General features: G+C 37.4%; 1 protein-coding gene across 1 annotated transcript; it reads right to left on the bottom strand.

Moving 5' to 3' along the window:
- Positions 1 to 274: 274 nt before the first annotated feature.
- On the bottom strand, positions 275 to 14,142 carry ENAM (enamelin). Its single transcript, XM_031470224.2, has 8 exons — positions 14,089 to 14,142; positions 12,202 to 12,270; positions 12,037 to 12,081; positions 11,294 to 11,335; positions 9,460 to 9,735; positions 7,906 to 7,968; positions 6,432 to 6,482; positions 275 to 3,336 (listed from the first exon to the last, which is right to left on the bottom strand). Exons 1-8 carry the CDS (start codon positions 14,140 to 14,142, stop codon positions 496 to 498), a joined length of 3,441 nt encoding a protein of 1,146 aa, XP_031326084.1. The 3' UTR covers positions 275 to 495.
- Between the last annotated feature and the right edge of the window lie 70 nt (positions 14,143 to 14,212).

Below are 14,212 nucleotides of genomic sequence, written 5' to 3'. Positions count from 1 at the left end.
AGAAAAACAATTCCAAAAGAGAATATTAACCAGGAAAAAAAACTGACAAAGACCAACACAAGAAAAAAAAAGAGTACAGTGCATTAGGATTATACTAATGTATAGATCTCCATACATAAAATGGAAAGTTCATGCCGTTCGTCTTGCAAAACCAGACAATTTTACAAGTATGGAACTTTGAGAGAAAAAGGAAGAATCAGCAAGCAAAGGGAAACTAGTCCAGAACTTGGTGGCTTCCAAGTTCAAGGCAGTGGTGGTCTTAGCCTTCCTGCTGTTTTTTTTTGTTTTTTTTTTTTTTAGGTCAGTGCTAATTAGTCACAGTACTGGATCTAGCAACCCTCAGAGGCCCAACCTTCTATTAGTGGGAATGGGGAAAAACTTAAGGATCTCCAAGAGAGTGAAATACTAATTGAGTCTTGTGGGGGAAATGTCTGGAAACCACTGTAGCATAGCAGGTATTTTCCTTCCCCAAAGAATGCTTGGTTGAGATAATCCCTAGGCCTGAAGTAGTAAGCAGTCTTGCACCTGGTCCTGTGGATTGGCCCCTATTTGAAGAGAATCTAATGGAGTTTGTTCATCTGCATTAAGTGGGTCTACATTTATATTCTGAAACTGTGCCCCAGTAGCTAACCTGGCCAATGAGTTAGGAATTTCAGTAGGCATAATTGGATCCCCATCAAATGAGCCTTGCCTTCCAATGCTAGATGGAGTTACAGTGCTGGAGGTGTGATACTTTGCTAATTCGGAGCCAAAACATGGTAACTGTAGGATGCTAGATGGTCTTTGTTGCTGCCTTTCACCCTCATTTTCTTGGACTTCACCTGGGATTCCTTCTGGCTTGGGACCTTCTTCAGGTGTACCAATAACAAGCTGCTCAGGAGTAAGGTCAACAGTTCTTTCATTGAACTGGTTGCCTTCAAATATTTGTTCCAAAACATTGTTCCCATCTCCCCCAAGATCACTTTTGAGGCAAGGTATATTCTTTGATTGAAGGGAACTGGCTTCAGGAAAGGGCATAATTCCCCTTTGGCTCAATTGATTCTTTACAGAACATGGTGTGTTCCTCCTCAGAGTGGATACATCATCTCTGAAAGGACTTGGGTTTTGACTTTCCCCAGGCAGTCTTTTCTCTGAGCTGTTTCTTTGTCCAGGCAGGATACTCATCGGGGAGGTAGTATATCTTGCATGCTTAGTATGACTATCTTCTGTATACACAGGGCTGGTGTCTTGGTTCTCCCCTGGTGCAAGACCAAAAGATGGAGTGTAGTGTTGCAGAGCAAGTAGATTGTTCTTGAGTCCTATTGAGGCACCAGCACAGCAAGGGCTTTTCTGGCTTAGGTGAAATAAATGTGCTTCTTTTTGTCCTGCTGGGTAACTTGGAGGAATTAACTCTGGGAAAGCCAGATATTCTCTCTGTGGTGAATTTAACCTAGTAATTTGTATGTCATAATTCAAATTCTCACCTTCATGCCATGTTGGATTTTTCTGAAGCCCAGCTGGGGAATTACTGGAATAGGGCTTGTTCTCCTGGTGTAGTGAACTAGTGGGGACTTTGTGTAAATTTGTTGTCTGATCCCAGAAATTTCTGTTAAAATATGGTCTTATTTCTTTCTGCCCTTGGGGTTGAATCCTGTGGTCCCAGGAGTTCCAGTAAGGAAATCTAGTGCTTTCTTCTTGTTCAGCAGCATTATTAACATAATAGCCCCTGCTCTCCACTGGTGGTGGTACAGTGGGAGCTATATTATATGACAGAAAATTCTCATCTGGGTTCCAGGGGTAAAATTCACCATAAGGAAGATCCTCCCTGGGTTTTGATGGATTATCTAGATAATAGGGAAGGTATTCTTTTGGTTGATTTGAGGTATATTGTTGTTTGCCTTCATAGGTCCTAACTGTTGGGCCTCCTTTAAAACTTGACTCCTCCACACCCCATCTGCTTTGTCCTGGGAAAGGTTCATCCCCAGTTGTATCAGTTGGGTCTTCTTCATTGTAATGGATCGTCTCTTTTGGGTCTGGAGTGTTCATGGGGTAGTGTGGATTTTCAGGCTGTCTCACTGTATTGGGTGAGTCATCTCTTTCACCCCATGTATTACTTCTAAGGTATGGTGAATTTCCCCTGGGATCATAGGGGCGATAGTCAGGGTAGTAAACACGTCCTCTTGAGCCATGGGAAAGATGAGATAAGTGTTCTTCCTGCTTCCCAGGATCTTCCTTAAAAGGTGGAGAGATTTCTTGTTGGTTCCAAGTATTCCTTCCAGTAGGAAAACGTTCCCTTGCAGGGGAAGGGATTCCCTCAGGATACACAGGCTGATAGGTATTTTGCGTTAATTCTGGCTGTTTAGTTTCTGATTCATATGGTATTCTTCTTGGCTCTAAAATAATCCCTTTGGGCAAATTCTGGCTTTGGATTTGTCCTTCAGAATTTGGGGCTCTTTTGGAATCTCCTCTCGGGTAATAAGAATTTTGATCTATAGAATTAAAATTTGGGGCTAGCATGTTGCCCTCAGGGTGAGGCAATTTATAGTTTGATTTATTAACTCCATAATCTTGAGAGTTTCTCCAGGGACCATTTGGATCCATTGTAGGAGTGACTGTTCTTTCTTTTTGACTTACTGGATTCTCTCTTGGATTTTGGATGTTTTCATTACCACCAACAGTACCATGTTTAGGATCCAGAGGGGCAACATTGGTTCCCATAGGGTATTTATTTGGCCCCTGCGGCTTTCTTCTGAAATTCACTGGGTTTCCTGCATAATTGAGAGCATTGCCTCTTGCAGTAGAAGCATAAGCTTTGCGATATAATGGATATCCTGGATGAACTGCTTGTTTGCCTTCCAAAGCAAAGGAGTTCCACCGAGGACCCCTTTGAATTTGTTGATTTCGGTAAAAAGGCCCATTCTGCCTGTGCCCCATGGCAGTACCAGTAGGATGCCATTGTCTTCTTGCAGGAAAACTTCGAATGTTAGGATTTGGATAATTTTCATGAAAATTTGTCTGACTTGGTCCCCATGGGGTTTGACTTCTTGGAACTCCCTGGCCTGAAACATTAACTACAGGGCCATTTTGAGCTGTAGGGTTGCTCACAGTGTTAGGCCCCTGGCCACTGTTTCCTGATGGGCTGGTGTCATTTCCACTCTGACCCCCTCTGGGATTGGGTGCATTTGGTTGGGTGGAATTAGTCTCAGGAACTGTTGAATTAGTTGAAGGTTCGGTGGCTGGACTTTCTGTTTTAGGAGGATCTTCTTCTTTGGGTTTTTCAAAATCTTCAAACATCTCTTCTGAATAATAAGGACGGCCCCCAAATCCATGAAATCCAAAATATCCAAAGAAAGGATTCTGTAGGGAAGAAGATGGAAATCGATAATTACTCTTTGTTTCCTACTATGGTGCTTCTCGGAATTTTTGAAAGTGATAGAAAAATCTTATTAGCGCATACTTCTTTTAACACCAGCGGCTATGCTTTCTTTCTTGAAATTTGATTCCTCCTTGGTTCCATGACCCCTCTGCCCCTTCTGGTTCTCTCGTCTGGTACTCTAACTTTCTGACCATTACTTCTCAATTTTCTCTTCCTAGGCCTGGAGTCTAAGGTTTTGTTTGTTTGTTTGTGTTTGTTTTTTTTTAGGATTCCATCCTCTATCCACCGTATTATTCTGTTCTCATTTTACACACCTGCTTTGAGCAATCTCTTGCAGGCCAATTCTTTCAATAAGATATGTGCCAGTGACTCCTAAAACTATAACTCTGACCCATGACAGTGTCTCCTGAGGTTGAGACAGCAAGACTGCTACACTAAATATCTTACATGTACCTCCAACTGGATGTACACAGACTGGACTCATCTTCCCCAAAACCTCATTCTCCAGTATTCTCTATCTAAGCAGCATTCACCACTGTCCACCCACTTTCCCAAGTTTCCACTCTCTCCTGTATTTCCCCCAGACAATTAATAACCAGATCCTATAAAATCTAAAGTTTCATCCTTGTCCCCTCTCCTTTATTCCCAATACCCCTGAATTATTCTAACAATTTTCTTACTAGTTTCTCTGGATATAATTTTACTTTCCTCTAATCTTGCCTCTCCGTTGCCATCAGAGTAGTGGAGTAGTAGTGGGGGTGGGTGTGTCGGAAAGTTCTGTCACTTTCCTCCTTAAATATTAATTAAAGTTGTCCTTACTTTACAGGATTAACTGTAAACCATAACATAACACAAAGCATGGGGCTAAAGAGTGGGGCTTTAGACAAATATAGGTTAAAATCCCTATTCCACCAGTACTAGTAGGATGACTCTGGGCTGACCTCAGTTTATTCATCTGTAAAATGCAGACAATCAAATAATATCTTTCTCAGGGGTTATCATGAGGGTCAAATGAAGTAACGTATGTAAAGCTCGGTGCCTGCTACTTAGGAAGTGCCTGACAAGTGTTATATATTATATATTATTATTATTATTATTATTTTAAATAATCATCTGGCTCATAACAATTATATCCAGCCTCATTTCCTCCCCTTGTTCTTTATGCGGTTGTAAATCACAACTAGTTGTAGCACTATTCTCAATGATATTCAAAAAGAAGGAGACCCTGAATATGTACCAACATGGGTGAACCTTGAGGACATTATGCTAAGAGATAAGCCAGTCACAGAAAGATGAATACTGCATGATTCCATTATATGAGGTATCTGAAACAGTCACATTCATAAAATGAAAAAGTGGAATGGTGATTGTCAAGGGCTGGAGGGAGGGGGAAGTGGGGTGTTACTAATCAATGGGCTTAAAGTTTCAGTTAAGCAAGATGAATAAGCTCTTGAGATCTGCTGTAGAACATTGTACCTATAGGCAACAGTGCTGTATTGTATACTTCAGAATTTGTTGAGAGGGTAAATTAAGTGTCCTTACTACAATAAATAATAATTTTAAAAAGTCACAACTACTACAAGCTCTCTGAGTACTCCGTTCTTTGTTCCAGTTCCTTTGCACATGGCCTCTTCAGACTGAACTTTCTCTTCACCTACACGTTTATCCCTCCTGGAGAACTTGATTCATCTTCAGGACTCAGCTTGAATGCTCCCTTCTCTGTCCTGGCTTCCTTGGGCAGAATTAGGCTCTACTCCTGGATGTCCACAGAAATATAGGCTTCTGCTCTGGCAATTATCCCGCTGAATTTTGGTTGCCTATTTTTCTGGGATTCTCCCACTTGACTCTCCCATGTGAAGTTTTTGTGTGAAAGCATTCTTCTCATTTTTGTTTTCCCCAGCACTTTATCACAGTGGGAATTGCTTAGTAAATGTTTGGTTAATGAATGATGTAATCCTCATGAGCTCTGTCAGTCAGTGTGTTTGTTAGACATTTGGGTCATTTAGTTTTTCTTTTAAAACAAATGCAATCTAGAGATAAAGTATTTTAATCCTTATCTGTGAATAGAGATGAAGAGACAGATGGGTGAGGATATGTCTCTGACAGCATGCAGGAAATCAGGCAGTGTCCCCAGGAGATGGAATACAGATTTCTTAATTCCTGTGCTAACTGCCTGCTTCACTGTCCCGTGAAACGTTTGTGAAAATCTGAACCCGTTTCTAGGTTGCATACACTTGTTTGAATAATTTTTATTGGGGAATTATTTGACAAGATACATCTGAAAGCACCTTATGCCGTTACTGACATAGGAGTTTTCAATGTCATTATTTTGACTACTTGCCCCTCAGCCCCCATGCTCCAGAGCTGTCAGTTTTCTGTATTTCACTGGTGACGTAGCAGTTATTCAGGGAGAAAGACGAAGTTTGCTCTAGGGGTCGGGTGCTGTGCCACAATCACTGCAATGGCTTTTTTGATGACACAGTGCCAGAATATTTAAACAGTGTATCACTCTGTGACATGAATTTGGCCCCTCTCCTAGTGTGGTGTCCTAAAAAAACATTGGACAGAATATCAGAGGACTTAGGTTTTGGGTCCAGTTTATCAATTGGCTCAGTAGGTGAAATTGGATAGTAATTTATCTTCTCTAGGCTTCAATTTATTTGTACAATGAGGGCATTAAGTGATTACTTAACTCCCTCCAAGGGATAACATTCTAAGATAATTTTACTTCATTCCTGTTCACTAGTTGTCCCATCACTGTTTAGAGTCCAGCATCAACCCTGAGCAAAAGTTATTAGATTAGCCTTCTTAGAGAGAGAGAGAGAGAGAGAAAGAGAGAGAGATAAGGAGACTGAGAGAGAGAGTGATTTTAATACATGTAGAGGAGAAATGATATATCACATTTATTTTATTTTAGGTTACTGACTTGGTTTGTTTCACTTCTTTTTAAAATCATGACTACTTGAGTTACAGGTTCATGTGTTGGATTTTAACTTTCTTATTAGATGGGGATCCAACAAGCAGAGACTTTCGGATTGTAATTCCTAATGAGAAATACAGCTTTGTTTGTACTTACCCCGCCTTCTTCATTGCTGACTGCTGGACGTCCATAGCCTGTTGGTACCCTCTGAAAGGTGAAAAACACAATGAACACAGAGAAAACCACTTTCTATGCTGCTATTTGTAAAGCTCAAGGTGTTTTAAAAATAGTTCAAGTCAGTGTTAGCACTGTTACTGCCTTTTAGCTTATGAGTCATTAGCTCTTACAATCTAGTGATTAATAATTATGACATAACCATCAGTGAATACAAAGGCTTCAGTGGGATCCTAGGTTATCTTACTCAAAATACCATGTGAGGCTGCATCTCCTCACAGTTGCCCTGCCCCGTCACCAATACCTACACACGCGCGCGCACACACACACACACACAGATTTGAGTGGTATTAAGATCCAAACATCCATATTTGAATATCTAATAATAGAGATTAAATAATGATGTTATTTTGAGAATGTACTTCACATTTAAGGTGACAAATTGATAATTCTTTCTGGATTATTACTATAATATTTTATTTATGTTTATTTTTTATTATTAAATGTAATATTTAATAAACCAAGGTTTATTTTCCAAATCAAACTTGGAGGCTGAGTTTCTTCTCAGGGGAGGGTTTAGAAAATTAGTTCCGCTCCCACAGACTTTCAAGAAGTTCTGTGCAGGTGAGATTAATAGCTATTTCAGCAAGAGAACCGTGTTTACGTGCTCTTTAACTCTTCGCCTGGTACTGCTTTAGTTTTCTCAGTTCAGTATTACTGGTTAAAAGGATGTCACTCTTTTTAAGGAAAAAAAAAGTAGAGAACTTTTACTCCTTGAAATGAATTGTTCCTTAGTGATAAGAAGCCTCTTGCTTGTAAAGTTGTAGACAAGGAAGACCAATGCCATAGCTGAATGAAGAGTCATCAAATATTTATTGTTGTTGTTGTTATTAATTTAACTTCACCTGGCCTTTAATATTTATTTAGTTCAAATAGTGTATTTTTTGATTCTTACTTTAAATGCTTGTCATGCGATTTCAATATTATGCTTTAATGATTTTAAACTTTAAAGGATTCTTGTAATTATTATGTTACACAATTCTTTATAATGAAATATCTTTGACTAGAAATAATAAGATATAATGGAAAAATCTTATTCTGATTCATAGCTCATCTTATGATTTTCAAACTCCATTTTGTCCCATTTTTCCTGTTAAACTAAATGAGGATAATCCTTGTGTTTTCTAATCTCTTAGGTGAGGAATAGTAATAAAGGAGCATAGCCCTTTAAAATTAATTCATTAACTAAGTTAGTAGTAGTGTTGGGTCATTTAGGCTGTGTTCATCTCACCAATTTGAGTACAAATTCTTTTTTTCCTACTGATGTGATGATTTTGTTTCATACTCTCTTCTGATTGGCATATGGCATTTCATTTAGAACATATGAATTCAGATTAGTATGGGACAGAACATGCTAATATTATTTTTCATTTCTAGCATAAGGGAAAAAACTCACGTGTGGAACATGCCACGGTGGCTGTTGGTAGGGAAATAGCCCATTGCCGAATGGTAGGAATGCCTAGAGAGAACAGAAGAATCAGGTTGATGTGGAAATGAGAAGAGCAGATGAAAAATGAAACAAACTTTTTAATTAAAGACAATTATTTGAAACTTGGAAATCTACGTTTTCTTTTGCTTTTAACTGTGAATTTTTTAAAGGACAGAGATAATAATAATAACAATAATTAGTATTATTGAGCACTTATGTTCTAGGTACTGTGCTGAGCATTTTATATATGCATATTTTTGATTTTATTGAAGTGTAGTTGATTTACAGCCTTAGTTTCAGGTGTATAGCAAAGTGATTCAGTTGTACACATACATACATATATATTTTTTCTTTTCAGATCCTTTTCTATTATATGTTATTATAAGAAATTGAATATAGTTCCCTGTGCTATAAAGTAGGTCCTTGATTTTTATCTGTTTTATATACAGTTATGTGTGTCTGTTAATCCCCAGCCCCTAATTTACCCCTCCCTGCCCTTTCCTCTTTGGTAACCATAGTTTTTTTTTTTTTTTTAACACTTTTATTGTGGTATGGTTCCTGTGCAGTAACCTACATATTTCAAATGTACAGTTTGATGAATTTTGATAGATGTGCACACCAATGAAACCACTACCACGATCAAGATAGCTAACATTTCCATCACTCCCTAAGAAGTGCCATTTTTGAATTCCCAATTTATTGAGCATTTTATATTGGTAAGCTCATTTAATCCTCGCATAACCACAGAAGATATGTGCTATTATTATCCCTATTTCACTGTAGATTCTGAGGTTCAGAGAAGTTAAGTCACTTGCCCCAAATCTCATATCTGGTAAATGATTGAAGCCAGAATTCAAATCCAAAAATGTCCTTTGATTCAGTTTTGTATTCTCTACATCTATAATAGTGTTTGATAATGAATGTTAGTTGACTAAAAGAGTATTTTAGAAGCTCCACACTGAATGAGATCTTGAGAAACCATCTGCATTTAAGTCAGGACTTTAAGTCAGGACTACACTCATGCAATCCTGAAGTCCTGGAAGCAGTGTTAACTTTCAGGGCAATATTTTAGATCATCAAAACATAGATCTGGAAGGGACTTAGAGCATATTTCATTTACTCATGATGAACCTGGAGTCTATAAAGGCAAAGTGACTTGCTCGAGATAATACAACTAATAAGGGCTGGGATAGAATTCAAATCTCTGTTCTCTGACTCTTCTATTGGTGCTCATGTTTATACCATGTTGCCCCTGTATTTTAAAAGGAGTTTCTTTAGGGTGACAGTGTTTGGGTAACTTTTAATCAGATGAAGGCTGGAATAAACTTGCTAGGCAGTTTTGGATAGGTGGTGACAGCATCACCTTGGAAAAAGTGTCAAAACTAGTGATTCTGTTTCATACATAGTAGTACCCACATTGAGGAGCATTGGAGGAAGTGTGTTTGTAGGGGCTGCATGGCCTCCCAGTCCCTCTGAGACCATTTATGACTCTGGTTTGGAATTTTAGTGGGCAAGCCTCACCTCAGGTGTCCGGGCTTCCTCTTGGGGCTGAGTTGGGGTGGGTGATGGCTGCTTTGAAGGCCATTTTGGTGGGAGCTTTTGAGGTTGAGGCTGGTCGGGTTGCTGGGTCTCTGGGGCTTGATCAGTGTTGCTCTGGTGATTGGGTGTTGAGGGAGATGAAGGTTTCTGTGGGTGATTCACCTTGGGTGGTGGCTGAGGCCACATGGGCATCTGATACTGGGGGAAGAGCTGAGGAATCTGCATACCATGGCCATACAAGGGGCCCAGGTGTGCCATCTGCAAGGGTAACAAATAACAGCAAAATCACATGACGGCCGAGATTCCAGCTGTCCCCTCTCTCTACTGTCAATCTCCAAAACTCAGCTAAGGATCTTAAAAAGCCTATGAAACTTAACAATGGAAGCTTCAAGATTTGTAGCTAGCATTTCTTTACATATTGTCTTATAGAAATGAATATGTCTTTCAGAAAACCAAACAACCAAACAAACAAAGCAAAAGGCAGAATTAGGTGAGAAATTTCAGTTTAAGAATTTGACTTACGATTTTCCAACTCTGAAGCCCTAACTCTGGTAGGAAGTGTACAAGTCAGGTTACAGAGGAGTTGATGTCAAATTCAGAACTCCTGTGCCTTGTTACAGGCTGGACAAGGAGGAGAAAGAGGAAGAAGAAGACAAAGGAAGAGAGAGTGTCGAAACAAAAAGAGAAAGAGGGAAAGAATAAAAATTCCATGGTGCCTAGGCTTCTTGATTATGGGTGAATCCTCATCAGTTCTGTTTTCATTGTGAAAATCTTCCCCATTACAGGGTTGCAGGGAAGCAAAAGTAGTTATAATCTGAAAAAGCTAATGTATAAATTGACCTCTTTCAACAACAAGTCCCATTCAAACACCCTCCCTCTCTGATTTAACACCACTTTCTACCTCCATTCTTCATTAATCAGTCTCTCCCTGTTATGGATGATGTACAAGCAAACAATATACAAACAATACAATGACATACAAATAATGCAAGTGCCATGCAGATCAGTGGAAGGTGAAGTACCAAATCTTGCATTAAGATGTAGAATTTCATGACAATTAAGTTGGTGAAAATTTCAAACCATTGGCAAAATTGCTAAAACTGAGAATGAGTGTTTGAAAGAGTTGGGCCAACCAGTAGCTGAAGAAGAGAAAATGGACAATGATGATGATTTTAGGTGAGGGGCTTTAAAAGAGAATGACTTGAATGAAAAGGATTAAGAGAAAAATTGGTGAAGCCTTTGATTCCACCCCCGCCATTGGTTCTCATTATCATGTCACAAAAGTCAAAGTAACATATAATATTATTGTCCTATCATATAATTTTTTTCAGAAAAGTTGTGCCAAAAGATTCAACTGATACTTGGTTCATTTTTAATTAGCTCTAAGAATTAGCACATAGTAGGAAGTATAACCTAAATTTTAAAGGTTGCATGAAAACTTATTTCATAATTTTAGTGTTATCTTTCAAGATAATTCAAATAAAATTTACACCCCTCAGTATTTACTTATGCTATTTTTTTGTTCTCATTATTTGTAAATATATCTTATGTAATCTTTTTCCAGAACCAATTTCTTTCAGACATGAAGAAACCTTGTAATTAAGGAAAGTTTTTATCTACATGAAAGTACCATATTAATGAATAAGAAGATAGTTTGGTGTAAGAGGACAGGTGAAATGATTTTTCTTCCTTGAAACTCTTATAATGATTAATTAAATCGTGGATATCTATTGATATCTTTATTAGCTAAGACAAACCTTATAATTATCTATATATAAACAAGAAATCATTAGAAATAATATAAAGTGAAACTTACATGTGGGGAATTCATAAAGTTGAAGTGACCGTAGCGCATCATCTGTGACCAAAGGAATGTATTAATGTGGCACAAAGTGAAAATTTTTTATTCAATGAAATCACAAGAAATAAGTAAACTTCTGGTTTTTAGGTACAACAGTCATAAAGTCTTTTACTAATTACGCATGAATTTAAAATAAGTATGCAATTAAAAAACTTCTATGGCATTTTATTTCTAAGTCAGAATTTTATTTTGAAAAGAATCAATATAGAGTAATAGAGAATAAAAATCTTGTCTACACTGAAGTTTTTGAATATTCTGCTCTACTTTTGGAGTTCAGAGTTTACGAATGTGGTATTTCTATGAAAAGATGATTCTCCTTTCTGTTGTGGTTTGAGCTTGGCTAATGATCTTGGTTACAAGTCATGTAAAATATATTTATATACTTAAGTGTTTACCTTATAACAACCTTTGGTGGAATGGCTACCTTTGCCAGCTTGAAAACTTAGCAAAGAAGCTAACGTTAACTATACTTTAACGGAATTCATGTTTATCTTGAAAAGAAATATTGAAGCACATAGGTGGGATAATACTGGGGAAGTAACTACTTCGCCTTGATTTGAAAGCTTAAGAGGTATAGAGTCTCTCTACCTTGTTCATGAGAAATTTTATGTCAGAAAGTTTTCCAATATTCTCCCTTTAAAATGAACTCTCAGGACAGGGCTCTGGAAAATGTCTCTCCTGAGACTGAACATACATACCTCCTCACTTTTACTGCTAAATCCAGGTATTCGGGGCATTTGCATCTGGAAGGAGAGAATATTTGTGACAAATTCAGAACATCAGTTGAAATCAGCCCAATAACTGTCCCCAACCTATGCAACAATAAAACGTAAAGAAAAGACCTAAACTTTTTTAATACTCACTGGCATGGCAGCAGAATAACCAAGCAGACCTAGAAAGACCAAGAGAATCTTCATTTTTCCACTTGGTGCCTGGAATACAAAACTGGATTTTATTTTTGATCTGTGATATAATTATGCTGAGGTCACTTGGTGATTATCTAGGCACTAGCCCATCTGCCTGTCAAGGAGAGTGCAGATATAAATAGTGATAGGGACCTCTGCTGCCATGTTTATTTTACATAATGAAACTATGAGATAGTTATTACCTGGTGCTGTTATAAGCTGACTAAAGGGTCAGTTAAAAAGGAAAGAAAACAGTAAGAGAGGCAGAGAGAGAGAGAAAACATTGATGCTTGAGACGATGGCTCGTTGCACTGGAATGTGGGAATTAGAAATTAGGAATTTATCTAAAAAATATGAAGATTGGTGATTTTGAATTTCTAGTTGCTAGGCTAGTTTAAAAAGGCCTAGTAATGTCTGGCTATATTCACTGTTCAGAATAATCTCAGTTTCAGTGATGGCACAGTCCAAAATCAGTACTTTGAGCTACGTTCTAAGGTGCCGTAGACCACATTTCATTATATAGAGGCTAATTATATAAACTGGAATATTCTAGAATCCTATGCTTTCTTCTTTCGTCTATTGTTGTTTCTGTTATTATTATTGTTTTTATTTTATCTTTTTGCAAATCACTTCTGCTCAAGGGCTGGTAAGAGAAATAGGAAAAAATAGGCAAAACTGTAAATTTATCTCTTTGTTAGACACTTGGATTAAACATAGAGCGGAAGGTTGAAATTATATACTTAAATATGAAATTTGGAGATTGTTTTCATGGATTTTACTTACCCCACTCTAGTTAATTATGTAAGCCTTGTATAATTAGGACTTGTATTTACACATTTGAGCAAGGTTTATCCTAAAGCATTTACTTGGGTAACTCCTTAAGAAAACTGTTCCATTTGCATGTACAATAGACAAAAAATAAAGATTTTAATCAGAATTATATATTTTCATGGTATATCAGGTGTAACACAATTCCTAGCATGGTAGCCAGGATAGAGATACCAGTGTTTTCTCATTCCTTTTGTTTCTTCTTCCTTTTTCTGGGCATGATACACATCTGGTATTGATTTGAGCCAATGCTCATCCTTCTGTTTGCATCCCGTATAAGCAATATAATTAAAGGATACTTCATCATTTTCCTAAACTGTAGGTGTAATCAATTACCTTTTATATATCAGAGAAACTGGAGAGTGTAATTAAACAAAGGAAGCAGTAATATGTAAATGCTTCTCCTGCTAATTAAAGATTTTCAGAAACATAACATTGTAGAGAGTTAAAAATAACTGAAATTAGTGTGTTTAGCATAGGCCACAACAACACGAGGACGTTAATAAGGAGAATAGTGGTGAAAAATATTTAGATTTCCTAAATCTACTTTCTAAGATTATGGCCCAAGATTTTGGGGGAACTTTTGTATGCTTAATTTCTCTTGCATAATTTTCCATCTAATCTTTATAGTAGCTGTCACTGAAATTCTTGATAATGTTACACACTCATATGGGAAGATGTGGTCTTTTATTTTACAAATATAAAATGTCACTCATTTTCTCTTTTATAAAATTAGTATTATGTTGGTTGACTATTAAGATTCCTTTCATCTCTTAAAGTTCATGATTGGATGAAAGGCTATGCTTAGCTATTTTTTTAAAAATTGAAAATACCACTTACAATGATTGCTATGGGATATAATGACTGTGTAACTTAGTTCTAACATCCCATCTGTGAACTAAGATGCTCTTTGCTTCTTCTGACATATTTAGTGTTTTATCCTCTCAAGTATACTTCTGACAATATTCAGTTTGATGTGACCTGTTTGTATTAGGAAAAATAAATGAAAATACTCACCCAGTTATCTAGCTTAGGAAAAGAGGCTCCATGCCTGCCCTGAAGCAGCAACATTTTTTCACCAAAATTTTCATAAGCCTTTAAGAAAGGTATAGATTTAGCATGAGAAGAAACCCAGATAATT

This window comes from Camelus dromedarius, chromosome 1 (assembly GCF_036321535.1).
Source record: "Camelus dromedarius isolate mCamDro1 chromosome 1, mCamDro1.pat, whole genome shotgun sequence".
NCBI lineage: Eukaryota > Metazoa > Chordata > Mammalia > Artiodactyla > Camelidae > Camelus > Camelus dromedarius.
The sequence above is the reverse complement of the archived record's forward strand: the minus strand, read 5'-3'. Positions and strand labels throughout refer to the sequence as shown.